Here is a 26,092-nt window from a genome sequence, read left to right on the forward strand (position 1 = left end):
ACCACCATGAGCGCGAACGGGCCCGCGCCGAATGGCCGACCCTTCGCCCGCAACTCGCGCGGCACTCCCTTTGCCAGGAACTCGGTCTCCTCGCCGCTGCACGAGGCCGACGACTCCCCCATGGGCCACCTGCGCAACCGCTCCCTCACCAACCTCACCAGCCCGCCGCTGGGCCGCAGTGACTCGGCACGCCTGCGCTCCAACTCGAACCGCAACAGCACGCCCGTCGGCACCTTTGCCCCGCAGTTCATCTCCGAGGACGACGACGCTGCTCCGCGCCTGGGTGGCATCGTGGAAGGCGAGAACGACTTCTCCGGCAAGCGCTATGTCTGGCTTAGGGATCCCGTCACGGCCTTCGTCCGCGGATGGGTCGTCGAGGACCTGCCGGGTGGACGCATCCTCGTCCAATGCGACAATGGCACACAGCAGGATGTCGACGCCGACGCTATCGACAAGGTCAATCCGGCCAAGTTCGACAAGGCCGACGACATGGCGGAACTCACCCATCTGAACGAGCCCTCGGTCATCCACAACCTCCACATGCGATACCAGGCCGACCTGATATACACCTACTCCGGACTGTTTCTCGTCACCGTGAACCCCTACTGCCCGCTGCCCATCTACTCGCGAGAGTACATCAACATGTACCGGGGCCGGAGTAGGGAGGAGACCAAGCCGCATATCTTCGCCATGGCTGATCACGCCTTCCGGAATCTCATAGAGGAAGGCACCAACCAGAGTATTCTCGTGACGTGAGTTAGCCCAACATCTAAACCAGCCGTAACTGACCCTCTATAGCGGAGAATCCGGTGCTGGTAAGACGGAGAACACCAAGAAGGTCATCCAGTATCTAGCCGCTGTCGCCAACTCGGAAACCCCACGGGCAAAGTCAGGAGGCCGCCACCTCTCCAACCTATCCGAGCAGATATTACGAGCCAATCCTATCCTCGAAGCCTTCGGTAACGCGCAAACGGTGCGGAATAACAACTCGTCTCGTTTCGGAAAGTTCATCAGGATCGAATTCTCCCGCACCGGACACATCGCTGGCGCATACATAGACTGGTATCTGTTGGAGAAGTCAAGAGTCGTGCGCCTCAACTCAAACGAGCGCAACTATCACGTCTTCTATCAGCTGCTGCGCGGCGCACAGAGCCAAATGAAGCAGGAATTCTTCCTGGACAACAAAGACACAGACGACTTTGAGTACACAAGGCATGGCAACGACGTAATTTCCGGTGTGGATGACCGAGATGAGTGGAATGGCTTGATCGAAGCTTTCCATGTCATGGGCTTTACCGACAAGGAGCAATCGGCCATCTTGAAGACGGTCGCTGCAGTCCTGCATCTCGGCAACATCCGGGCCGTCAAGGAGAGTCGGCGGGCAGACCAGGCTACACTGAATCTTGCAGCTGAGCAGCAAGCCCAGATAGTCGCCCAATTACTCGGCATCTCCGCCGATGACTTTATCAAAGCCCTTTTGCATCCTCGCGTCAAGGCCGGCAGAGAGTGGGTTGAAAAAGTTCAGACGCCCGAACAAGTCAATCTTTCCATCGATGCTCTCGCAAAGGGTATCTACGAGCGTGGCTTCGGTGATCTTGTCGATCGTATCAATCGCCAGCTCGACCAGACCGGCGGTGGTGGAGACGACTCACATTTCATCGGCGTGCTGGATATTGCCGGTTTCGAAATCTTCGACGAGAACAGTTTTGAACAACTCTGTATCAACTACACTAATGAGAAGCTACAACAATTTTTCAACCACCACATGTTCGTTCTGGAACAAGAAGAATACGCACGCGAACAGATAGAATGGAAGTTCATCGACTTTGGCCGCGATCTCCAGCCGACAATCGACCTGATCGAGCTACCAAACCCCATTGGTATCTTCTCCTGCCTGGACGAAGACAGTGTCATGCCCAAAGCCACCGACAAGAGCTTCACAGAGAAGCTGCATTCATTATGGGACCGCAAGAGCACCAAGTACAAGCGATCACTCCTCACTCAAGGTTTCGTCCTCACCCACTACGCTGCCGAAGTAGAGTATTCCACAGAGAACTGGCTGGAAAAGAACAAGGACCCATTGAACGACAACGTCACTCGCCTTTTGGCTGGTTCTGCCGACAAGCAAATCGCTAACCTCTTCGTTGACTGTGCCGATGCGGACGATGGCATGGGTGGAGCCCGCAGCCGTGTCAAGAAGGGCCTCTTCCGTACCGTTGCTCAACGCCACAAAGAGCAATTGTCGACGCTCATGACTCAGCTCCACTCCACTCACCCCCATTTCGTCCGATGTATTCTTCCAAATCACAAGAAACGACCAAAGCAATTCAGCGCACCTCTTGTCCTCGACCAGTTGCGTTGCAATGGTGTTCTGGAAGGTATACGTATCGCACGTACTGGTTTCCCCAACCGACTTCCTTTCGTGGAATTCCGCCAGAGATACGAGGTACTCTGCAGAGATCTTCCCAGAGGCTATCTCGAAGGGCAGGTCGCGGCCAACATGATTCTCGAAAAGATCAACCTTGATAGGTCATTGTACCGTGTCGGAATCACAAAGGTCTTCTTCAGGGCCGGTGTCCTTGCCGAACTCGAAGATCAACGCGATGCGCTCATCCGCGATATCATGATTCGTTTCCAGTCCGCAGCTCGTGGATTTGTGCAACGTCGTCTAGCTCACAAACGTCTTTATCGAGCCGAGGCCACTCGGATCATTCAGCGCAACTTCCAGGTCTACCTTGACATGCAGTCGAACCCATGGTGGAGGCTCTTCGCCCGGATGAGGCCTATGCTTGGTGCGACACGTCAGGCAGCAGAGGTCAAGAAGCGCGACGAGATGATCCACCAGCTCGAGGAAAAGATGCAACAAGAAGCTGCCGAAAGACAGCGGGTCGAGGACGAGCGAAGGCGCGCAGAAATGGATATCCAACGTATCCAGAAGACGCTTGAAAGCGAACGTGCGCTTGCCTTGGACAAGGAAGAGATCTTCAAGCGTCTTCAGCTCCGTGAGACTGAGCTTTCCGAAAAGCTGGCTGGTGCTATCGAAGATCAGGATCAACTCGAAGACCAGCTAGACGATCTCATGGAAGCGAAGAGGAGGACTGAGGAGGAGGTCGAACATCTGCGCAAGGAGCTGGAACAAGCAGGGCAAATCATCAGTAAGCTCGAGGGCGAAACACAAGAGCTAGAGGAGCAGAACGCGCGTCTGGATCAGCAGCTCAAAGAGCTTGAGGTCAAACAATCTCAAAGAAGCCAGGCTGAGGAGACAATGAACCAGGAAATCAAGATGCTCAAGAGCCACCTGTCATTGAAGGAGCGAAAGCTCGAGGACCTCGAACATAAACTTCTCAAGACAGACCAGGACCTCGACATCAAGTTGGCAGCTTCACAGAAGGAGGTACAGGCCGGCAAGAACCAGATCAAAGAACTCCTCGATGAGAACCGGCAGATCCGTAACCAAATGGCGGATCTGTCATCGACATCGACTAGCTATGAAGATCTCATCAGACGTAAGGAGAGCGAGCTCGCAATCCTGAAGACCGACCTCAAGAACTACGAAAACGACCGCCGACTGTTTGACGATGAAAAGCGAACCCTGGCTTCCAAGCATGACGATCTCCAAAGTCGCCTCCGTGACGCAAAGGCGGAGCTGGATGCTGTACGCTCCCAAAAGCAACAGCTCGAACGTGAAGCCGCAGACGCGAAACGTTTACTTGAGGAGAAACTGTCGGAGGACGCTGAGTACAGTGAAAGTCGGAAGCTGTTGGAAGAGCAGACAGAAGCCCTCAAGGCTGAGCTCTTTGCTGTCCAAAAGGAGCTCAGTCGGGAAAGACAATCACGCGATGATGTTGAGATGCTTGGAGAGCACAAGTACGACACGCTCAAGCGCGACTATGATGCGTTGAACGAATCCAAGATCACTATTGAGAAGGAGATGTACGCCCAACAGGACGTTCTTCGACGAGCTACGGAAACTCGCACAGCACACGAGAACGAGCGGAAAGAGTACCAGAACGAACTCCGCAGCCTTCGCGAGAAATACCTTAAGCTGGAAGAGCAGAAGTTGGATGCCGATGCTCAAGCAGAACGTGCGCAATCAAGGCTGGCTTCCGAACGACAAGCCATCCAGCAACGCGAGCTGGAAGAAAAAGATCAACAGCTTGACCAACTCGAGGCAGAGCGTGACGACTTGGCCGAACAGGTTCACAACTTGACCCAGATGCTCGCCGACTCAGACTCGTTCAAAGAGCGCAACGACCAGCAAAAGGAGCGTCTTGAACGCGAGATAGTCACCATCAAGGGGAGACTTACAGCATCTGAGAACGACAACCGTGCACTCCTCAACAAACTTCAACAAAAGAACTTGGACATTGCGCGATCAAACTCGCGAGCTGGTGACACTCATCGTGTGAAGATCACCCAGTTGACTCACGAGAAGTCCAAGGCTGAGGAAGACAACAAGCGCCTCTACCGTCAGCTCGAAGACGCACAGCTCACGATCGCATCTTTGGAGAAGCAGAAAGAGAAGTTGTCGCTCAGCCTTGAGGACCTCAACCACGAGCTTGCAAGAGAGCATAAGACAAGTCGCAACGCAGAGCAGGCCTCCTCTACCATCAACCTACAACTCGCAGATGTCAACCGCAAGCTCGAGACTGAACGCCAGCTACGTACACAAGCTCAAGCCAACACAAAGGCGGTTCAATCATCGCTTGACAACACCAATCAGGAATTGGAGGAATGCCATCGACAGCTTATGCTTCTCCGCAAGGTCTTTGACCCAGACTCGGCCGATGTCGCAATCACTTACGATGCTGCGAAACCTGACATTGTTAGGACGGTGGACATTGCCGAGCGCCTGGAAGCTGCGAACCAAGCTTTGCGCGTAGCATCAGAGCGATACTCGCGTGCTGAGGCTCAGCTTGACGAGCTCCGAGAAAGGCATGAGGGCGAGCTTCATGACATGGATGCACGTCATGCCAACTCGAAGCGTGCTCTGCTAGAGGAGATGAACAGCAGCCAAGTCAATCAAGCCAATGCTCGTCAAACGCCTACACACAACCGCAAAGACAGCGAGAACAAGCGACCATTCTCCATTACGAACACCCCCACCAACCAGCGACACATCAGCAACGCTACACACGACTCCGCACGTTCTGATCGAACTGTTGACACAGTCGCGTTCAACAATCGCATGGACATGGCTGCCGAGCTTGAGATGGTGCAGAACCAGCTGCAGATGTCGGAAATGCAGAACAAACACCTTCAAGAGCAGCTTGGACGCTCGCCTGAGCGCAACGGCTGGCAGGATGATAGCCCCTCTGTTCGAAGGGTGCAGAAATTGGAGCGTGAGAACTACCGTCTGCATGACATGCTTGACGACTCTGCTACCAAGGTTTCTGCCCTTGAGCATAGCCTTCGTTCCGGCCAACTCTCCTACCAGGAAGTCCAGACGAAGTCTCACGAACAGCTGTTCGATCTCTTGACATCCCAAGAGCAATCGCGTAAATCGATTGTACAGGCTCACAACACCGCCATCAATGAACTCGCCGACGCCAAGACGGCCTTTGACGACATCAAGCAAGTCAAGCTCTCGTTAGAGTCTGAGCTGCGCGAGATGCAAGCTGAGCTCGAAGATCTCACTAACGAGCGAGAGGAAGAGCACGCCAACCATAACCAGCTTCTCCAAGAATTTGCTGATCTCCAGATCCGACTGGACAACGAGACATCGACATTGGTCGATGTACAGTCAAGCTTGAACCTGTACAAGAGCAGGGCCGACGAGTACTTCAGCAAGTTGGAACAAGCGGAGATCGCCGTATTGAGAGCATCTCGTGCTGAGCAATTCGCCAAAACTCAAGCGCGTGAAGCTGAGGAAACTTGCGCAACGATCATGGCTGAGCGGAAGGAGATGGACGGTATGGTTGAGGACTTGCAGCGAACGGTTCAACGGTACGACGAACGTGTTGAAGACCTCTCGACCGACCTACAGACAGCTCTGCAAGCCAAGAAACGACTACAGAACGAGCTCGAAGATTACAGAAGTCAGCACGCTCATGACGTCGAGGACAGCGAAACCTCGCTTGAGCAGACACGCAAGAAGTACCAGTCTGAGCTGGCATCCCTTACCCAGGAAATTGACCAGGAGCGCGAGAACGTAATCCACGTTCGCGAAGAGAATGGCCGACTACGGGAAGAGATCGAGGAGCTGAGGAACAAATGGGACGACGAGCTGCTTAACTCATCGACCTGGGCAAAGGAGAAGAGCCGTCTTGAGATGACTCTGCAAACCATCTCCAACTCGCGCGACGAAGCCGCCAACGCGCATAACGAAGCGCAATCCAAGATCGTCAGCCTGCTATCACAGGTCCGGAATCTGCGCACCAACGTCGATGACCTTGCAGCCGAGCGCGATTCTGCCATCGAAGAAAAGAAGCGTCTCGAATCGCGTCTGCAAGAAGCTGCTGATACGCTCGATGAACTCTCTCGCTCAGAGTCTCCAGCTATGCGCAATGCAGCTGCTTACGATCGTGACTTGTTGGAGCTCAAGTCCGGCTTGGCACAACAGGAGGACATCACTGCTGCTGCGGTGGGCAAGATGCGCCGCGCAGAGGCCCTTGCCCAAGAGCTGCAAAAGGATATCGTAGCTGAACGGGAAGCCAATGTGAAGCTTCACAAGGACAAGGCGGCTGTCGAGAAGGGTCTGAAGGACCTGCAACTTCGCTTGGTCGATCTCGAGACGAAGGGCTATAGCGGCTCAGCTGGCAAGGACGTCCGCTTCCTCCATGGACGCATTCAAGAGGTATGTTGACTCAGATCACACTAACCCACATCATCGATTGATGCTAACTCATCCATCAGCTCGAAAAAGCGCTCGAAGACAGTGAATCCACTCGTCTCTCCGAATCGCGTAGCGTCCGCAACGTGGACCGTACGGTAAAGGACCTACAGACGCAGATCGAGCGCCGCGACAAGCAAAACGCGTCTGTCATGGACGACCTCAACAAGTCGCGCGACAAGATTTCCGGCCTCCTGGCCACCATCGATGACCTCCAGTCCTCTGACTCGACGAACCAACTCGCCGCTAAGCGCGCCGAGCGCGAACTTCGCGAAGAACGAGAGAAGACCCTGCGTCTCGAGCGCGAACTTGAAGGCTGGAAGAATCTCCGCGTTGAACGCCGTAGCGCCCTCGGCGTCCCCGCAGCGCCAGCAAGTGAAGCTGGCGACACGCGCTCACGACGAGGCAGCTCCATCGGCCTCCTAATGGGCGAAATGGGCGAAGTCTCTGCAGCCGACAAAGGAAAGTACGGCGGCAGTCTACGCTCCAATCTCCGTCGTGTCAGCGGTCAGAAGGGTTTTTTGTAGTAGATGGGATCTCTGAGGGGAGGGGAGCATGGAGATCCCGGTATCCCATCATGAAGCTGAGCCCGCCGTTGGAAGAAGAAGAGGGCTTTGCAACGAGAGTTGTTGATGACGCAGTCAGGAACTATCAGTGGCGGCGCGCTGCTGCTGTTGCCCCTGCTGCACCTGTTACGCAAGTGGTCGAGTTGGACGAGAAGGAGTATAATACCCTGGCAAAGGTTCTGGGGAATGATACACCAGGTGGTTTCCCACTTGAGGGCGATCAAATGGATGTAGAGATTACGGATGACGAGGACGAGGCTACACCCGGTGACGATGGGGATAGCGCTGTTGGCGGTATTGGCGCTGCGGGTACTGGTACTATCAAGAGGAAGAGAACGGTTCGTGTTGTAATCAGGTCGAGGGCGTTTATTTAGGCGGCTGCTGGACTGTTGTGTTACGCTGCGCTACGAGCTCTGAATACCCTGGGTCCGGTTGGCATTCGCATGGTTTTGTTATTTTTTGCAAGGCGTTTCGCGTTAGCATCATGATATCTTTTGGACGTCGAGGATGAGCGCTTTAAGTGTTTTACATACATGTAATTATTTTGCAATTGTTCTTCTTCTACTTTGCTATAGTAGGCTTCCATTGAATGCTAGTCAGTGGAGTTTTGTAATACGAACGAGCTTCAGCATAACAACATGCACGCACAAAGTGATTCAGTGGTGTTAAAGTGAGCATTATGGCGTAGTGCAATGGTATCAATTAGTCGAAGATGTCAATATCTAATTAATATATCTGGCGAACCAACATCCCCAGCATCTAGAAGCAGAAGACTTGGTCCTCGAGCTTGCTGACTGGCTTTGCCTTGGCGTAACCCAGGCTCTCGGTTGCCTTCTTCATGGCCGCAACCATGGGCGGTGGTCCGCAAATGAGGATCTTAACATCGCTCGCAGGCGCGGGCAGCTTCTCCTTGATCATGTCGGCAGTAACGAAACCAGTGCCGCCGGTCCAGTTCTCGGGTGGGTTGTTCAGAACGTAGTGGACATTGAACTTGGGGTCCTTGGCCGCTAGCGCATCCAAGTCGTCCTTGAGCAGGATATCCTCGGGGTTGACGTTGGCGAAAATGAGGTCGACGGCGGTCTTGTCACCAGTAGAGCGTCCGCGCATGATGGCCTTCGCGATCTGGAGCATGGGCGTGATACCAGTGCCACCAGCGATCATACCGAAATGCCTAACCATGTTGGGTGTGTAGACCATAGCTCCCTTGGGGCCTTTGACCTTGATTGTGTCTCCAATCTTCAAGCTCGCGACGTGCTTGGAGATGTTGCCGGTTGGGTATGACTTGATGAGCAGGTCGACATGGCCCTTGTCTTCGTCGGATGTGATCGGTGTGTACGAGCGGACGACTTCTTTGGGCTGGCCGGCAATGGTAGCGGCGAGGGAGATGTGCTGGCCGATGGGAAGGCCGAGGGTGTCGGTTGGGCGGGGGAGGTCGAAGCGGTAGATGGCGGTATTGTGCGAGAGGACAGTCTTCTCCGAGAGCTTGAAGTCCTGGAATTCCGTCGGCTTCAGCACCTTGCGGCTTCCACCGCTGCTGCTGCTGTACCAGAGGAAACCTCCTATAACTGCAGCAAAAGCTACCGCGATAGGTAGAAGCTCCATGAGTGATGGCATTGTCGGCTCACGAGGGGGAAGGAGCAATTAAGTAAGGTAGGAAGCGGGGGGAGAGGATAAGGAAAGTGAAGAGGTGGGGAGAAGGAGAACTGACAGGGTCGCCGTGACAATTCCCCGACGACCTATCCCCCCGATTGGCTGCTGAGACGAGACTTGGCAGGGTTCAAGCGCATCATCGCATCGCATGCGCGCATTGGGGAATCGCACCCAGAATCTCTTCATTCCGCCAGATGCCTACATCAATTGACCAACCTACGACAACATTTTGCACTGTTTGCACAGCCCCAGATTTTTACATCATAATCCTGGTTCGCATTGATGCGAGCTCAGGCGCCTTGGCACGTGATTACTGAACTTCACCCCTAAACCATCGCATCTTGCAGAGCTTCAACACTATGGGGCCAGAGAGGTCCATGACGCCCTAAAATCCCCCGGAACGCGTGCGTCGATGCTAAACAACCCTTACCGAAAGCGGAAACATTACTTCCAGACAGCGCGTTTGAACGTACCGACTGCTAGGTACACCACGCGAGAGACATGGTACCTAGTTCAATGTCGGATGCGGGTGCTAGTTGTTCAGCGCATCCGACTTCGAGCTACCGACATGCTACATATCAAAATAGATCACCAAGACCACGCAACGCCGACGCTAATGCTGATCAGCGAATCCCCAGTGGCTCTGTGTCTTCCGCTCCACAGACTCGGTGCAACAACGTTGAGGGAACCGCGACCGAAGCACGACTCGTGAACTAATGTGACATAAGATCTACAAGGCAGACCCGTTCAACGTCGTTTCATCGTATTCATGGAGGTTTAATCTCTGTCATATTTCGGATGCATAGACATATCGTGGAATCTCTATATAGGTAGCGTTCCGTTCCGCAGTAGGTATTGATTCACACCACACTCATTTTTTGTTAATTCTATCGCCATGCGTCTATCAGCCATACTTTCGTTAACGATCGCTTCGCTATGTAGCGCACTGCCTGTCAATGAGACTGCGGGCAGCTGTTCGAACCCGCGCATCAGGAAAGAGTGGTATGTGTTTCGGAGCAAAAGCTACCCGTCTGTGGCTCCTACTGACATTCTCCTAGGCGCACTCTCAATGCTTCTGAACAGAACGCTTACATTGATGCCGTTCAATGTCTGAAGCGGGCGCCTTCCAAGGGTACCGAAGTATTCAGCACTCTGAAGACCAGGTTTGACGACTTTGTCGCCTTACACATCAACGCTACACGAGGTTGGTACTAGGCATCATCCACAAGCATACATGTCAGCTAACAAAATGCGACAGGCGGTCAAGATGTCCCCTCACTCGCCAATGATCCTGAATCTGCTGGTAAGTACCCTTTGGGAGACATTGCCTACCGAAACAACACCCATACTAACTGATCTTACTCTAGCCAACGTCACAATCTACGGCATTCACACGGTTGGTGTCTTCCTACCTTGGCACCGCTACGCCATCTGGGTTTTCGAATCTGTGCTTCGCTCCGAATGCAACTACACTGGTGCACAACCCTACTGGGACTGGACTCTCGACAACCCTTCCACCAACGCCAATGGCTCCATCTACACCTCACCTGTGCTGAAGGCTTTTGGTGGCGACGGTTCCGGCACAGATGGTTGCATCAAGGACGGCCCATTCGCTGGAAATGCGTCTCTGAACATCGGGCCTGTTGAATCTCTGGCGTCAAACCCGCGCTGCTTGACGCGCTCTGTTGACTTTGATCTGTTCAATGGAAGTACCGGTTGGGAAGACATCTATCCAGCGACCATGGAAGCAAAGAACTACTACCAGCTCCAGGCTTTCATCGATGGGCTGAGTTTCGTCAAAGATGAGGACAAGATCCGTACGAGCGCATTCCAGTCGCCGCATGGTCTAGGGCACATGGCTATTGGTGGTGACGTACGTAACCTTGTCCTATTGCAACCCTTTCTATGTGCTTCCATACTAACACCCTACTCAGATCAGCGATATCTACTCCTCCCCCAACGACCCGCTCTTCTGGCTTCACCATTGCCAGCTCGACTACATGTGGACGCTCTGGCAGAGCCGCGACCCCGTCCGCCTGACTGACATCGGCGGCCCAAGGACCATAGAGGGCTTTGGACCTCCCGCTGACGCCGTCGAGCAGACTACACTAGATACACCGGTCTGGATGGGGTTCATGGCCGAAGATGTTGCCGTGCGTGAGGTTCTGGATACGTTGAATCAAGAAGGCGAGGGCGTGCTGTGCTACAAATATGAGGACTCACCGTCGGTAGCTGGGCGGGAATTCTAGGCTCTTGTAACTGGAAAGCTGGCAGTTCTCTGTGCATTTATTTTATTCATTCTTTTCTCACATGGCGAACTGATCATAGCGTCCATACAGTTCAATTCATCATACTTCTTCGTCTCAAACATGCGTCGCGTATTCCACCGTTGCCAAATATGTCTATCAGCCCGATAAGCCTTTTTGTATCCCTTCCACCTCCTGTTGTTCGTAGTCAACTGAGCCACTCTCGACAGGCTGTGTGTGGGACACCTTCTCCCCAACCCCAAACTCCCTCAAAACCAACCATGCCGGCCATATCGCCACACCCCACAACGCAAAATTCCAATACACAGCTCCAACTTCAGCAAATACAGTCAGACTCGTAATACCGTAACTGACAGCCTGCCAAGCACTCTCACTCCCTCTCAACAACGCGGCATAACGAATGACCTCAGGCTCGTCTACCGCTAACTTGCCAATGATGAAGTATAGGAACAGGTAGTTGAGTTGAAAGCCAGCAGTCAGAAAGATGAAGACGGCGAAAGCGCGCCCAAAGCCAGGTGACGTCCAATCGTATGTTGGTTTCGAATCGCGAAACTCAGTGACGAGTATCGTTGCCCAGAGCCACCAGGCGCCTTGTAGAACGACGATGACCCAGAAGGTACTGCGTGCGCGGGCACGCAGAGGAATCTTGGTGCGGTCGAGGTATTGGCCGAGTAGGTTTCCACAGGTCACTGCGATGATGCCGGAGAGGAACGACCCGAGAGCGCGGGCACGCACGGAGAACCATACTGTTTTTCAATCAGTACTGGGCGCTCTTCATGTTTTCCGAAGGTAAGCGGTATAACTTACGAGCAAGATAGGTAAAGAATACTGCCTCAGCGAAGACAGCTTGCCCGATCCAAAGAAGGATGAGTAAGAAGCGCCTGGTGAAGAACAGCCTCGTAATTTCCTTGATCTCGACCCATGGGTTCTCTAGGATAGCCAAATTGACTTTCTTCCCGTCCTTCCTCTGGACTTTACCCGGACTATTCAGGAACAGTCCCACCACAGGTCCAACACATTGCAAAGCGATGAAGATCAGATACACGGTGTATGTGACTTTACCAGCTTGATCGCGATCTGCGTTTAAACCAAGGTTGATAGCTCCTCCAAGAATCTGGCCAGCAAGCCGGTATGTGAGCCAATACCCCAGTGCCTTTCCTTTGTTCCATGGTTCGGGGTATGCAATCGCGATCGCAGCTTCGGCCATCCAGAAGACCCCTGCTGAGATGCCGCAAAGGGAGGAGCCGAGGTAGATGAACCACTCGGTTCTGAAGCGGTTGTTTGTGTAGAGCGCTGCTGCGTAGGGGGCGTAGCCGATGCTGTCGTTCGCGTTAGTAATGCTATGCGCTCATACGGGGTGTGGTTGCTTACGTTCCAAAGATCAGTGCTCCTTTGATGCCCACGTAATGCACTATTACGCTACTGAAATAGCAGCTCACGACCATGAGACAGAATGTAAGTGCGTTGCCTGCGTTGACGAGATGTGGTGATTGGGCTCCGCCGGCACCGAGACTGTTCATTGCGCCCCAGATACCTGGTGCGCTGAAGTTGCAGAGTCCCAAGATGGTCATGTTGAAAAACGTTGAGCGGTACCATTTGACTGCTATCTGTGAGTCTATTTTGTTTGGGTATTGGATACTTTGATGCTCACCTGGATAGTCTCGCTTCTCAACTCCTTCGTCGCTGCCATACTCAATCGAGGTGTCTGAGTTGGCCATGGTCAACACTCCTGCAGAAAGGCGATGCCAAATGGATAGGAGTTCTGATGCCCGTCATACTCGGGGTCTCTGACCCATTCGATAGATATAGCGACTACACGTCGCGAAAATGCTTCATGCCACACTGCGTTAGTACAACGCGCCATACAGCTGCATACTCGGCACAGGAAGGTACCGAGCTCCACTCGATACAAAGCCTGTGCAATTAGTGAGCCGCGTCTCCGGTATTCCCAAAACATCGTCCCAGATTCATCGGAAAATCTCCAGACGCAGCGAAAGGCCTGACGGTATGCTGTCCCGGTCGTACCTCGGACACGGCATGATGATGGGATAGCACGCCATCTCCAAGGTACTTGACGATGCGATACGGGGCAGTCATCCTCAACGGTCGGTGTGGGTACGAGATAAGGCCTAGTCCATACTGACGAAACCGCGGTAAGAACAGTAGCGTAATCACGCAATCTCCATCCAAGATTATGAACCACAGTGCAAGATGTGACATTCGAAAAGAGTGTGACTTGTAGCGAGAAACCACGAACCTTTTGGAGCGGGCCAATTTGCGAGTAGATCGTCTGCAGGCGAGCGAGTATGCACTCATTTATTCGAACAGCTCGATACGAGTATCTATGGTTTCCTCTCTACACCCGGCACATCCCACCAGCGCTCATGAAGATCCCTCAAATCTACTTCCTGGCCAGGCGCCTTGAGATATGAGGTCAAGTCAGTCGATTCATCGAGCTCTGCCTCAGTGTACCCATTCCCAAAATAGGCGAAGCGATTGCCCTTGTGTTCGCGTTCGTACTCCCAATCTTCCCATCGGGGCTCCCGTCTAGCTATGGTAAAGTGTGCAGCTGAACCAGGCCATAAGCCGTGAATACGCTGTCCAGGAATTCCGCCATTGTTCCAAGACGAACACTTATCGGTCAAGACTGTGGTCGGGAAGAAAGCGTCACAGTAGTCGACAAAGTCATCCGTTGCCTCTTTCGATGGTGATAAGGACTTAAGTCCTTGTGAAGAGACTTTGCGAAGTACTTTGGCGAAGTAAGTGAGTGACGTCTCTACGCCATGTGGCACTGTACCCGAAGGCCCCGTAGCATGCGGTCCGGCTAGGAAGAATAGGTTGGGGAAACCGGGTGTAGCCAGACCTAAATATGTGTAAGGAAAGCCCCATTTACCTCCGGGCTTCCATGCTTCGTGGAGATCCTCTCCGCGCGCTTTGATCGAAAATGGTGGAACGAGATCGGTGTTGGCACCAGTCGCACAGAATATCGCATCAAAGTCGAACGTTCTGCCATCGCTCGTTTCGATACCTGTAGGTGTGAAACGCTTGATAGGCGACTTGACAAGCTCCACGTTCGCTTCGGTGAGAGACTCCAAGTAGCCAGGCCCCGGTGTGAGTCGTCTGCAGTGCGGGGCAAAATCTGGTATCAATCCATCCAGCAGTTCGGGTTTTTGCGCTACCCGCTTCTTCATGACATCGATGAATTGCTCTCGCATGCCCTGATTCTCGGTTGATCCACGAATCATGGCACGGAATCGTCTCCAGTATCTATCTTCAAGATCTTTCCTGAAGGCTAGATACACTCCAGGGTCTTCCAGAGCCTTGCGCTGTTCCTGCGAGTATGGCTGTGGCTCAAAGGTCCGCTCATCGCCTGCCCACGATGTCGCGATCCACGTTGGATTACGAACGAAGTGAGTGATGTGTTTTGCAATGGGCTGTAGGTTTGGCACGACCTGAATACCGCTTGCGCCATTCCCAATAACAGCGACCTTCTTGTCCGTCGGATCGAACGAAACGTCCCAGTTCGACGTGTGTCTTAGATGACCTTGGTAGTCGTTCAAGCCCGGATAATCAGGTAGCTTCCAAGAGTTGAACCGGCCAATCGCGGTGATGACGAAATCGAAGGTCTCTGTCGATGTGGTCTCATCTTTGAGGTTACGCACTGTCACCCGCCATTTGGAGTGTGCGTCATCCCATTCCGCTTCGTCGACGCGGTGCAGAAGTCTGACATACTTGTAGACGTCGTGCTTCTTAGCCTGCGCCTGCCAATAGTCACGTATCTCAGCGCCTTGCGCGAAGATTTCGGACCATTGCGTGTTGGGCGAGTATGTCGCTTGATACACATGAGATGGAATGTCGCATCGTACTCCGGGGTACACGTTCTCAAGCCACGTGCCACTCTGCACGTTGTTAGTGCGATTCTCCCACAACTCTTGTGTGCACTTACAACATCGGAGTTCTTCTCAAAGATGGTCAATTCGATGCCCGGCACTTTCGCCGGCAGAAGAATACCTGCATTGATGCCAGCTAGACCGGCACCTATGACAGCGACGCGAAGCCGTCGTACATGATCGAGGTACTGCGTTGGGCTCAACTGCAGCTTCGAAACGGGGTAAGAAGTTGGCAAGGCAGTGTGGGATTCATCTTGTTTCGTGCCCTCTGCTAACGCGAGATGTTCTGCGAGCTGTGCGACGCGTCGCGATGGTGCTGACTCTTGCCCCGAAGCCGTTAGATTGGCCGCGGTTGCCGGGACTGGTCTTGGCGACATTATGTAAGCGGTGGTTGTTCCTCGTTGTCGGAATGATACCCTCTTGTCGGACGCATGTCTTTACCCATGACGACTTTAAAGCCCCGGGGTAAGCTGCCTCGCTATCATCAACTTTGTTCTCATGCACCGATGCCGTAAGACGCTGTTAGATGCGCTATCTTTTCCCGGCCTGCAGAGCCGCCGGTCGGGCAGATGGGCAATCACGTCTTTTCTCCGCTTGCTGACGAAATCGGCTCGCAGCAATCGCGGTGGTTGTCGTGCTCGCTCCCCTGTACTGACGCGACCTTGCGCTCTAGAGAGAGAGACAGCAACTGGGACAGATTTGCAACACCCAAGAAGACATCGACGGCGTCGTTTCCCATTGCAGGATGCAACCCAGAGCAAGATCGCGTTACCTTGCACATCTTCAAGCTGACGCATACTGATATGACATCTCGGTCACTTGCACCAAATCTTAGGGCGTATCGAATCTCTTAGAGCACTTGATTTTGTTCCAATACACGACGTCTCAGCTTGCTTAATCGCATTTGCTTTTCACTCCGGAATGACGTGATCCTTAGCATCGACTCCCGCCTTCCACCGATACGTCGATGCCACGTGCTCCTCAAGCGGCCCTTTCTGTCCCTTCTTCGCATAGAAGTTTTCGCGATAAGTGCCACCAGGCACAGCATAATCGTCCCAGAACAAACCCCGCTTCTTGAGCTCGGGAAGCAACAACTCAATCATGTCCACAAACGACTGTGGAAAGACGGCGTACGCCTAGCTCGTGCGTCAGAGTCAATACTACCACAATAACCGGGATGCGACTCACCATGTTGAAACCGTCAACGTCGGCCTCGTCAATCCAGACTTGCAACCCATCCGCAACTTGGGTTGGGGTTCCAACAAGAATGGGACCGTTTCCACCGATGCTCACATGCTCCGCGACTGTATGCTTCGTCCATTTGGAGGTTCCAGGGGAGAACCGAGCGTAGCCTTCGACAGTAGACCGCACAGCGTTGCTCTCGACGTGACGCAATTCCTCATCGTCTCCGTATTTTCCGAGATCAATGCCAGTCCAACCACAGAACAGCGACAACGCTCCTTCCAAGGACGCATATTTGCGGTAATCGGCAAGCTTAGCCTGGGCCTCTTCTTCGGTTTGACCGATAATGGGTGTTACAAGGGCAAGAAACTTGATGTTCTTCCCTTCCCGACCAAACTGCGAAGAGGCAATGTGTCGGATTTCCGCGATGTTCTTCGCACAGACCTCGGGCGCATGGGCGGAAACAAATATTGCTTCTGCATTTTGTGCTGCAAAGGCTTTTCCTGCCTTCGACGCACCCGCCTGGAGGATGAGAGGCGTACGTTGCGGGCTTGGCTGGCATATGTGGGGGCCAGGCACGTTGAAGTACTTTCCCTCGTGGTTGATCTCGCGCACCCGATCGGGTACCGTGTATACACCACTCTTCCGGTCCAGTACGACTGCATCGTCTCTCCAAGAAGACTCTAGCAGTTTGTACATGACCCTCACATATTCCTCAGCCTGCGCGTAGCGCTCATCATGCTGAACTGTATCAGCAAAGGTCTCTAGCCAAGCCGAGGTACACGAAAAACTAACCGGCAGTTGCTCCTTCATACCCATGTTACGCGCAGCCGAGTCGAGATAGCTGGTCACAATCTGTATGTGTTATTATCCATGCAGCGATCGAGGAAGCACATTTCCTCACATTCCAACCAAGCCTAGATCAAGTCAGTCCCTGAGCCAGGTAAGGATAACAGATGTCTCACCTTCCCTTCGAAAGATGATCGACCGTCGATAATCTCCGAGCAAGGTGGTACGGCTGTTCATATGTTGTCGACACAGTCACACCGAATCCGATACTCTTGGTGACTGCTGCCATGGCACTTACAATGGCCAAAGGCTCATTGACTGGCCATTGCGCGCCTGATATTTTTGCAGCATCAAGATTGCCATTGTAGACATCATATCCACCGAGCACGTCGGCTACGAAGATACCATGAATTTTGGCATTTTCAAGCAGCTTCGCAAGCTCTACCCAGTGCTCGATGTTGTTGAACTCATGTGAACGGTCATCAGGATGTCTCCACAGGCCTGGTGACTGATGGCCACTGCCTATTGGAGGTTAATCGTTAGCTAATGTCAAGTTGCTCGATCGACTTGCTGCTCTCCCATGTAGATTGGCTTTATGAGGGGGCGTCACGTGAACTTACACATCTCAACGAAGGCATTGATGATCAGCTTCTTCTTGCCTTTCGGTGTCGCATCAGTCTTTCGCCTTGCATTCTTCGAATTTGCAACACCATTCTCTCGGTTTCGCTTCGCCATGGTAGGAATCAATGGTTGTTTCGCAAAGTATCGAATGGTATCGTGCGGAAGAAGTGTCGTGGTTTCTGGAGGTCGGATGATGTGCTTTGAGCGCTCTCAAACGCAATCGCTTAGGTATCTGCGGGATGCGTCATCACGTCAACTCCGAGGTATCACTATATGTTTGTCTCCGATGTAGGCCCTTCTATCTACGCTACGCGACGGTAAGTTGAGGCGGTAAATTGATAGTATGCCGACTACGCGTATTGTGCCATCTTAATCCACAATGACAACAGTTATTCGCGCACCTAGAGAGTCTTTATTGTAGACTTGCAGATCGCATCTAACCTACTTGAGTAATCTAAATGCGCATTCCCGGAGAAATCGCAAACAGGAACCCGAAAGTTGGCGATCAGAAGCCAGTTGAGGAGTTGCATTGTAGGAGAATCAATCTACCACCAACGCAAAAGGCACACACCCTGAGCAACCTGAATTTCAATCTTCATGATGTTGCAAGTCAAGCGGACTCGTAGTATCAAAGCAGCGTCTTCAAAAGAGACAATATCAAAGAGACGTAAAACAATCGAACGGGTCCAGCAAAAGGGCAAAGAAGAGACGCTTCCCAGGGTACAACCAGCATTGAAACTCCATGCGATACGCCAACCATACGAAGTCTCCGCCGATCACCCTCTTCCCAGCATCCAACACGACAGCGAACTCCTAGTAAAAGTGCAAGCTGTAGGCCTCAACCCAATCGACTGGAAAGCACCGTACGAACTACGCACCCAACCCCATACCCACATATCAACTAACAACCCTCCAGCGACTACAACTTCGGCATTCCAACCCTCCCCTACATCTCCGGCCGAGAATACAGCGGCACAGTTCTCCTCACCCCAACAACACCCTCGTCTCGCATCAAAAAAGGCGACCGCGTCCTCGTCCCCTCAACCGACTACCGCGACCCACGCAAAGCCGCATACCAACACTACAGCATCGCATCCACTTTCAACACCATCCGCCTGCCTCCCAACCTCTCTCTGAACTCGGGCAGTATCCTAGGCGTAGCTTTTGTCTCCGCCGCCCTCACACTAGGGATATGTCTCGGCCTCGATTTCTCCGACATTGAGGACGGGCCTGACATTCTCGGTATTGTACGGAGTCTGGATCAGGAGGATATACCGGGTGATATACGACAAGAATGTTTCCATAGTATCGGCGTCAAAGAACGTATCAAGGCCGGAGACTACCTGGTTATCTGGGGCGCGGGATCGGTGTGTGCGTTCGTCACGATGCAGACAGCGCGGCTCGCTGGGGTGAAAGTCATAGCAGTCGCGGACGTAGTGAAACACGGTTCCAGACTTCTGGCCTCGGAAGCAGCGCGACCGGATTATCTCGTTGACGCGCACGACCCAGGAAGAGCGGTGGAAGTAATCCGCGCATATACGGGGAAGACAGGCGCGCAGTTTGGCTTCGACACGCTGGGCAGAGAAACGGCGGGGCACTTGATGAGCGCTCTTGCTCATCCTACTGTTCCAGCTTCATCACAGGTCAAACTGCCGACTCCGCCGTCAACACCGCATACCCCCGTCTCTACGGCGCAGCGATCTCATCTCGTGGGCTTGACGGGTCTGCCAAAGGACGACGTACCGAAAGACGTTGTGCTGCACAGTGTGCCGATTAAGCTGTACCACGAAGTGCCGCAAGTGGGCGCGGCGCTTAGTGCGTGGTGCGAACGGCTGCTCGCCAAAGGGATGTTGGTACCGCCGGATGTTGTGGGTACGGTGGAGGGGTTGGAGGGCGTGAATGCGGGGTTAGATCGGATGAGGCGGCGGGAAGTCAGTGGTGGGAGATTGGTTGCTGTGTTGAAGTAGAGTGAGGTGAAGAACAAGAGAAGAAAGGGGGGTTGGTGCGAAATCTTGAAATGGATGAACATGTGTGTAGAGGTAAGGATATCCCAATGCATTTTGATATACAGTACAAGTCGCGAAAGTCCCTATCTCGCCTTTTTTCGCAAAAGACTAGACGATGAATCTGCGCAAAACGCAGTGGTGGTCATCCAGGGTATTGGTCATTCGTAGTCGTCTTCGTTACAAACTACGCCAATGTGATCCGCTTCGCTGCGCCAGCCCAACTGGGCAGCATCAATGCCAGCAAAACAAAGCACCGCAACGCCTCTTCAAAATGCATGATTATGCCAAAAGCCGTCAAGTTGTGGCTGCGTTATTGCTACACCCCTCCCCCAATGCGCCCATGATGCAAAGTCCAAGTCCATGATGATGGGTATAGAGAAAGAGAAGAAAAAGGCAAACGTGGAAACCTAGAAAAGGGTATGCGCTAAAAGACAAGGCTGATGAAGATGAAGATGATTGCTGCGTTGTCGTAGGGATAAAGAAGTCATTTCGGGTATTGAGTTACGCGGTTCGTGACAAAGGGTTTTGTTCAAAAAAGCGACAGGAGTAGCAACGTTAATGTTCGTCTTCGCTGCTCCACGCGCCATCGTCTTCTTGATCGATACTTTCCATGACTTCCTTGATGACGCCGTGGCTCTTCGGGTCCAGATTCATGGCTATCGTGAGGTGGCGGATGGCGCTCGCGCGGTCTCGCAACTTCTTGTAACACCTACCTAGCAGGAAATGTATGTTGGGGTCGTCTGGAGCAGCGTCTTTCAGGTAGAGAAGCTCGTGTAGGGCCTCTTGCGGCGCGTTCAACTTCAGCAGGACTTGCGATTTGCGGAAGCGTGCCATAACGGAGCGTGGTTCGATCTTGATCGCGTTTTCGAACTGCAGCAATGCGGGCTCAGTCTTCTTCATGCGGTCCAGAACCTGCGTACTCATGTTAGTATTCGACAGACAAATAAGGGCAATGATTACTCACCAAGCCTATCCGAACAAGGAGCATGGCGTTGTTCTGGTTGATCTCCGCCGCTGCCCGATAGTGCTTCTCAGCCACTTCGTACTTGCCCAGACGCTCGTAGACGTTTCCAAGACCGTACCAACCGTTGTAGTGCCTGTTATCGGCACTGATGGCGTTGCGATAAGCCGCCATGGCTTTATCAAACTCCTCATTTGCGACATGCTCATGACCTTGGAGGGTGAAAGCATAGGCGAACTTTGGATCCAACTGGGTAGCTCGAGCGAAGCATTTGACGGCTTCGTCATGCTGCCCGTTTATAGAGCTTGCATTGCCCAGTGCACACCAAGCTTGTGGAGAGAGACGATCTTGATCCATCAGCGTGTGTGCAAGATGACCCAAGGCCACCTCGTCCCTGAGCTGCCAGAGCGTATTGGAATATACTTCCATATGCTCTGAGGAAGCAGGTGCCAGTTCTCGTATCTTTCGAAACGTGCTGGCTGCGTCTGTGTAATGGGTGCGCTCATAGTGGGCCTTGCCGATCTGCGCCAGGACCCAAGGTGTTTCCCGCTGTGACTTGGGCACGAGTCCAAATGCCTCAAGTGCCTTTGATGCATCATAGCGACTCAGATGCCTGTATCCAGAAGCTATCTTGAGGAGCAGGTCCAGGAGCCAGCTCAAGACATCTCGGTCCCGTGAAGTATCTGCGGGCGGACCCATTCTTGGGGGCGGTGCGACAGTCGTCTCCGCCACGCTCCGTGGTCTCTCCGGCTTTGAGGGCTCAGAATTGTCGACATGCGGTTTCCTGTTGCCACTAACAACTCTGCCCACAGTCGAGCCTGTCCCTGAGCGTGGCTTGGGAGCTGCTGCCCTTGCTTTCCGTAGCTCGCGCCGCTCTTTCGACTCGAGGTCTCTGCTTGATGTGCCGCCTGGTCTGCTACTTGAAGGCCGAATCTGAGTGATGGAGTTCAGCAGCCGTACACTGCGCCGTGGGGGAGCTGCTGTGGGATCGAACGGTTGCGATTGCTGTTGTGAATGGGAGTGAGGTTGCTGCGGTGCTTGTGAGTGGGGCTGTGGCTGTTGCAGAGAATGGCCAGATACGGTTCTCTTATGTCCGTTCTGGTACACGGGCCGCGGAATGTCCGTCTGATCACTCTCGGGGTTTGTCTTGGTACGGGCTCTTGATGTTATGGGGCGCATTTGGATTGGGCCGCCAGCCTCGCCCATCATGGCGTGCTCGTCGTGCATGTTTTGGCCGTTGACAAAGGGGTTTTCGACGTCGTTGTATGAAGGCGGCTGCGCGCTGCGGCCATTCATTCTAGGCTGAAGGTTGTATGAGGAGGCGGGAGGGAGCATGTCGGGCGTAATTTTGAAGATGTTGTGAGGGCGGACGACGGCGCCAATATCGCAGAGACCGGTGAAGGCATCCCACATGAAGGAGTTGATCTTGAGCGCGGCGACAAAGTGTTCAATGGCCTTTTTGGAGTCGCCGTGGGCTGCGTACAGCTTTCCCAGCATGCAGTAGCAGGCGGCGGCGTCGGGCACATGGCGTCGTGAGGTCTCGGAATGCTTGTCTGTGCCGAATGTCAATACAAGTCACCAGTGTTTACTCCTATAATACTCACTCCAGTGGTTGCGCCCTGCCCAGGAACTGCGCATCTTCTCCAGAGCCTGGGCTCCCTGCTCGTAGCGGCCGAGGGCGAGACAGGCCTGGGCAAAGACGTAGGCGCATCCTAGATGCTGGGTGTGGTTGCCCTTGGCCCGCGCATCGTCCAGGGCTTGCTTGTATCTCCCCAGACGGAGGTTGCACAGGGCAAGTAGGTGCGCGGCATCGTGGCTGCGGGGGTCGAGGGCGTGCAGGCGGCCGGCAAAGAACAGGGCGTTTTCAGCGAAGCCGTTGTCGAGGTGGTAGTATACGATCTGGCGCAGCTGGGCATTTACGCCTGGGGGTGCTGACATGCTTGCTGGGCGGCGGCGGAGACAGGGCGGAGACTCAAGGTAATGCGCTCATAGTCGGGGCGGCGTTGGCTGGAGCGGCGGCGGTGGTGATGTTGCGGGCAGGCGGGTGGACGCGGTCAAGGTGTAGGTTTACGCGCTACGAGTGCCAAGACATGTAACAAAACAATGTCCCGCCTAGAGACGCACGACGTTTCTCTGCACACGTCCAGCCAGTCACAGCCACATCGCACCTTCACCATGGCCAAGGTACGCCCGCCCGCCCGCCGCCCACTCCCACGCACCCGTCACTGACAGTCCCCGTAGAAAGCCACCAAGACGCTCGCGGCTTCCAATGCCCAGCGCCTCAACCAGACCCTCTACATCACCCTCGCCGTCCACGGCCTCTGGTGGCTCCTGCGTGCCCTCGTCTTCCGCGCCTCACTGTCACGCAAGTCATTGATCGTCTATCTACTCCTCTCGGCTCCGCAACTGCTCATCCAGCTGTACTTCGAGCGCCTCTCGCGCCCCACCCTCGATGCCGATGGCGCCGTCAAGCGACCTGGCGAAGACCTCGAAGCCAAGGGCCTGACTGAGTACATGTGGGATGTCGTCTATTGGACGTATGGCTGCATTGTCATGGCTGCCATTGTGGGAGACTACGCCTGGCTCCTGTGGATTGTGATCCCCGTCTACAGTGCCTATTCCGCTTACACCACCTATACGGGCATGAGGGGTGGATACCAGGATGCAGCCGGTGTGCCCCAGCCGCAAGCAAGCAAGAGACAGGCCAAGATGGAGAAGCGAGGTGGCCAGAAGATGCAGTACCGGTGAAGGCCAGCGTCAGATCATCATGTATTATATATACAGCATTATACATAAATTTAGGCTTCAACCCGCGTAGGGATCTTCGGGATGCCTCGTTTGCGGTCCTGGTGCGGCACACCATACCGCCATCCAGCAGCCGCGGCGCCTCTGCCGTCTATGCCTGCAGCCTCTACGCTGACGTCCTTGAAGACGAAATCCCACCTCCGCTGCGGCACCACTTTCATGGCCCTCAGCTCCTCTTCCTTGCGCTTCTCTTCTTGCCTCTTCTTTGCTTGCTCTTGTTCAAATCGCTGCTCGGCAAGCTTCTTGCGCTCTTCGAACGAAAGTCCAGACTGCAATTCACGCTCAGCCTGCACCAGTTCTGGATGAGGGATGCGTGCGTCGGCTGGCAACAGCGTGTTGTCAAAAGCCTTGCCAGCATCTTCACGCGTGAATTGCCGAGACTCAGCAACAGGCACAAAGAGCTGCTGGCGTGTCGCGGGATGTACCGCGAGGTCGTTGATGGGCTCGTGCGTGATAGGACGTTTGTTTTTGTTCCCAGGGAGCGAGGTATCGATGTGTGGGGTTGTTGGAAGCATGGAAAGAACCGCCTTGGAGTAAGGTAGCGCGAGTGTTTTGCCCTGTACACATTGGATTAGCAATTGTAATACAGTGTGTTTCCGTTGTTTCAAAGAACAAGCCGACGACGTTCAGCAAGAGCATGACTTAAGTTTTGTAACCATGTGGATGTCTTAAAGACTAATCGATTTTTAAGAAGCTCATCATGTCGTGTTGTGGGGGAATTGATGAAAATGTGAGAACATACCTGCGCTATCCACTCTTTCTCCATTTGCTTCAGTCGCACAACAGCGCCGACGCGTTCATTGCTGACGCCGAACTCGACACTGGCGAGCGATACTGTCGCCCCATCTTTCTTGACTCTCCGCCAGATTGCTTCCCGGAGGTCTTCGCTCAATACTGGCTGGCTGCGGAACCACTGATTGAGGGGAAAGGGCCGCAAGTCCTCTGCCGTCTCAGGCGGAAGCTTGCTGTCATTGTCCGCTTCTTTCGGCTTCTTGGTGTCCTTCTCCTCAGCTGCACCAGACTGAATGGCAGCATCTAGTGCATCCAGGCTCTCCTGTCCTGCAGGTGTTGCCTTTTCTGTGATCTCCTCTGCCTTGGCCTCTGCTCCAGCTTGCTCTGCCTCAGTCGAGGCAGCAGCCTTTGCACCTCCATCTCTCCGCCATCCAGGGCCAGCGCGTACCAGATTGCCGTACTTGTCGTAAGCTCCTAGGTAGTTTGTGGAGTCGGGTATAGGTTCCTTGAGCTGCCGACCCGGCCCATTGAGCCACTCATAAAATTTCCGCCGCCGTAATGTGATTTGTGGACATGGTGTCTGTGAGAAATGTCGCGAATGCCGTGATGGGCTCCAGGCGACCTGTGGCCGTGCAGCTAAGCACTGAGTGGCCTGCGATGGGGTGGCCGGTGTTGAGAAATTTTGACACCGTAACCGAGGAGGCATGTTGAAGATGTGGGAGGCTACCGCATTGGCGCAGGTATGGGTTGGAGATGAAAGGAACAAGAAGGGAAGTCGTGTACACGTGAAGAAGTCTAGTGGTGGGAGTGGTAGGTTGGACTGCAGAGAAATGAGGAGCTCGCAGGAAATTCTAGTGACGCGCTACGTGCACTAGTGTCTTGGCACAAATGAGCATCGTGACCCTCCACCCGACGACTCCCTGGTGTACAATATGATCACTGAAATCTACTGACGCTTCTGAACTTGCTAGCAAGACATTTCAGGTGACAAGAGCGGCGTTGATTTCATCAACAACAGGACAGTTTTCGCTAATCAAAGATAGTTACAGAATAGGATGAACCTTAGAATCATCATGCCAACCCACATTTACATCAGTATCGTATAGAATACATGTCCACTGCAGATATGGACAAGTCAAGAACGCTTTCCATCGTGACGTACTGCATCATCGTAACTTGGCGGCGGTTCCTCACTACTGACCCTCTCTGTCTCCATACTTCGACGTCTCCTCTCGTACTGTGGCGCACTTGGTGACTCTTGACGAGCTTCATCCAGTGCGCGCTGAGCCTCCTCTCGTTTCTTTTCCGTCCTGCTATTCTGCTCTCGAGTTGTGATTGGCGGCGGTGGCGCCGATGATGAAGAGCCATAAATTGCTTCATGTTGCTATAAGAGCCGGTCAGCTGACATCATGACAAACGTTTCAAGATCGAAACATACAGCAATAGCCTTCTTCTCCTTGCGCTCGAGTCTTTTCTCGGATATGGTACGTCCCAGCTTCTCGGCACCAAGGCCGAGACTGATGGCAAGGAGGCCAGCCTTGGTCATGTCAGTCAGTTGTCTTGTGCAGCTTGTGCATTGTAAGCTTACCATGGTAGGTCGTTCGGAGAAGTTGGAAGTATTTTGGGCGCTTGTCTGAAGACGTACTCGACGTTGTCCACAACAGCCTCGCGCAGGTGGCGAATACAGCGCTTGTTGTTCGAAGTATCTCTGACGGTTCTTTCTGCAACACATGATGAGAGGTGTTTGAATTGAGTTTTTGAAGCGTTCAAGTTGTGTCTGTAGTGCTGGAA

The 26,092-nt window shown here is 53.5% G+C and overlaps 12 protein-coding genes across 12 annotated transcripts; 5 read left to right on the forward strand and 7 right to left on the reverse strand.

Moving 5' to 3' along the window:
- Positions 1 to 6: 6 nt before the first annotated feature.
- J4E86_000146 (uncharacterized protein) lies at positions 7 to 7,359 on the forward strand (the record flags this gene model as incomplete). Its single annotated transcript, XM_051440722.1, has 3 exons — positions 7 to 752; positions 799 to 6,796; positions 6,856 to 7,359. The coding sequence occupies 3 exons, from the start codon at positions 7 to 9 to the stop codon at positions 7,357 to 7,359; spliced, it is 7,248 nt and encodes a 2,415-aa protein (XP_051306893.1).
- A 50-nt stretch (positions 7,360 to 7,409) lies between these two features.
- Positions 7,410 to 7,749, forward strand: J4E86_000147 (uncharacterized protein; the record flags this gene model as incomplete). Its single annotated transcript, XM_051440723.1, has 2 exons — positions 7,410 to 7,707; positions 7,733 to 7,749. 2 exons carry the CDS (start codon positions 7,410 to 7,412, stop codon positions 7,747 to 7,749), a joined length of 315 nt encoding a protein of 104 aa, XP_051306894.1.
- A 408-nt stretch (positions 7,750 to 8,157) lies between these two features.
- Positions 8,158 to 9,012, reverse strand: CBR1 (NADH-cytochrome b5 reductase; the record flags this gene model as incomplete). The annotated part of the gene is made up of 1 exon (XM_051440724.1): positions 8,158 to 9,012. One exon carries the CDS (start codon positions 9,010 to 9,012, stop codon positions 8,158 to 8,160), a length of 855 nt encoding a protein of 284 aa, XP_051306895.1.
- A 931-nt stretch (positions 9,013 to 9,943) lies between these two features.
- On the forward strand, positions 9,944 to 11,297 carry J4E86_000149 (uncharacterized protein; the record flags this gene model as incomplete). Its single annotated transcript, XM_051440725.1, has 5 exons — positions 9,944 to 10,050; positions 10,107 to 10,252; positions 10,307 to 10,351; positions 10,416 to 10,921; positions 10,983 to 11,297. The coding sequence occupies 5 exons, from the start codon at positions 9,944 to 9,946 to the stop codon at positions 11,295 to 11,297; spliced, it is 1,119 nt and encodes a 372-aa protein (XP_051306896.1).
- A 156-nt stretch (positions 11,298 to 11,453) lies between these two features.
- On the reverse strand, positions 11,454 to 13,033 carry J4E86_000150 (uncharacterized protein; the record flags this gene model as incomplete). The annotated part of the gene is made up of 4 exons (XM_051440726.1): positions 11,454 to 12,061; positions 12,123 to 12,634; positions 12,687 to 12,915; positions 12,967 to 13,033. The coding sequence occupies 4 exons, from the start codon at positions 13,031 to 13,033 to the stop codon at positions 11,454 to 11,456; spliced, it is 1,416 nt and encodes a 471-aa protein (XP_051306897.1).
- Positions 13,034 to 13,657: 624 nt separating this feature from the next.
- On the reverse strand, positions 13,658 to 15,582 carry J4E86_000151 (uncharacterized protein; the record flags this gene model as incomplete). The annotated part of the gene is made up of 2 exons (XM_051440727.1): positions 13,658 to 15,214; positions 15,262 to 15,582. 2 exons carry the CDS (start codon positions 15,580 to 15,582, stop codon positions 13,658 to 13,660), a joined length of 1,878 nt encoding a protein of 625 aa, XP_051306898.1.
- A 534-nt stretch (positions 15,583 to 16,116) lies between these two features.
- J4E86_000152 (uncharacterized protein) lies at positions 16,117 to 17,911 on the reverse strand (the record flags this gene model as incomplete). The annotated part of the gene is made up of 6 exons (XM_051440728.1): positions 16,117 to 16,341; positions 16,394 to 17,128; positions 17,183 to 17,242; positions 17,292 to 17,304; positions 17,353 to 17,698; positions 17,797 to 17,911. 6 exons carry the CDS (start codon positions 17,909 to 17,911, stop codon positions 16,117 to 16,119), a joined length of 1,494 nt encoding a protein of 497 aa, XP_051306899.1.
- Positions 17,912 to 18,397: 486 nt separating this feature from the next.
- Positions 18,398 to 19,324, forward strand: J4E86_000153 (uncharacterized protein; the record flags this gene model as incomplete). The annotated part of the gene is made up of 3 exons (XM_051440729.1): positions 18,398 to 18,660; positions 18,714 to 19,168; positions 19,251 to 19,324. 3 exons carry the CDS (start codon positions 18,398 to 18,400, stop codon positions 19,322 to 19,324), a joined length of 792 nt encoding a protein of 263 aa, XP_051306900.1.
- A 1,034-nt stretch (positions 19,325 to 20,358) lies between these two features.
- J4E86_000154 (uncharacterized protein) lies at positions 20,359 to 22,702 on the reverse strand (the record flags this gene model as incomplete). Its single annotated transcript, XM_051440730.1, has 3 exons — positions 20,359 to 20,715; positions 20,768 to 22,317; positions 22,369 to 22,702. 3 exons carry the CDS (start codon positions 22,700 to 22,702, stop codon positions 20,359 to 20,361), a joined length of 2,241 nt encoding a protein of 746 aa, XP_051306901.1.
- Positions 22,703 to 22,939: 237 nt separating this feature from the next.
- Positions 22,940 to 23,512, forward strand: J4E86_000155 (uncharacterized protein; the record flags this gene model as incomplete). Its single annotated transcript, XM_051440731.1, has 2 exons — positions 22,940 to 22,948; positions 23,006 to 23,512. The coding sequence occupies 2 exons, from the start codon at positions 22,940 to 22,942 to the stop codon at positions 23,510 to 23,512; spliced, it is 516 nt and encodes a 171-aa protein (XP_051306902.1).
- Positions 23,513 to 23,562: 50 nt separating this feature from the next.
- On the reverse strand, positions 23,563 to 25,007 carry J4E86_000156 (uncharacterized protein; the record flags this gene model as incomplete). The annotated part of the gene is made up of 2 exons (XM_051440732.1): positions 23,563 to 24,126; positions 24,312 to 25,007. 2 exons carry the CDS (start codon positions 25,005 to 25,007, stop codon positions 23,563 to 23,565), a joined length of 1,260 nt encoding a protein of 419 aa, XP_051306903.1.
- A 429-nt stretch (positions 25,008 to 25,436) lies between these two features.
- J4E86_000157 (uncharacterized protein) lies at positions 25,437 to 25,847 on the reverse strand (the record flags this gene model as incomplete). The annotated part of the gene is made up of 2 exons (XM_051440733.1): positions 25,437 to 25,685; positions 25,740 to 25,847. The coding sequence occupies 2 exons, from the start codon at positions 25,845 to 25,847 to the stop codon at positions 25,437 to 25,439; spliced, it is 357 nt and encodes a 118-aa protein (XP_051306904.1).
- Positions 25,848 to 26,092: the final 245 nt, after the last annotated feature.

The sequence above is a fragment of the Alternaria arbusti genome, assembly GCF_024043155.1.
Source record: "Alternaria arbusti strain BMP 1465 chromosome Unknown scaffold_1, whole genome shotgun sequence".
In the NCBI taxonomy this organism is placed as follows: domain Eukaryota; kingdom Fungi; phylum Ascomycota; class Dothideomycetes; order Pleosporales; family Pleosporaceae; genus Alternaria; species Alternaria arbusti.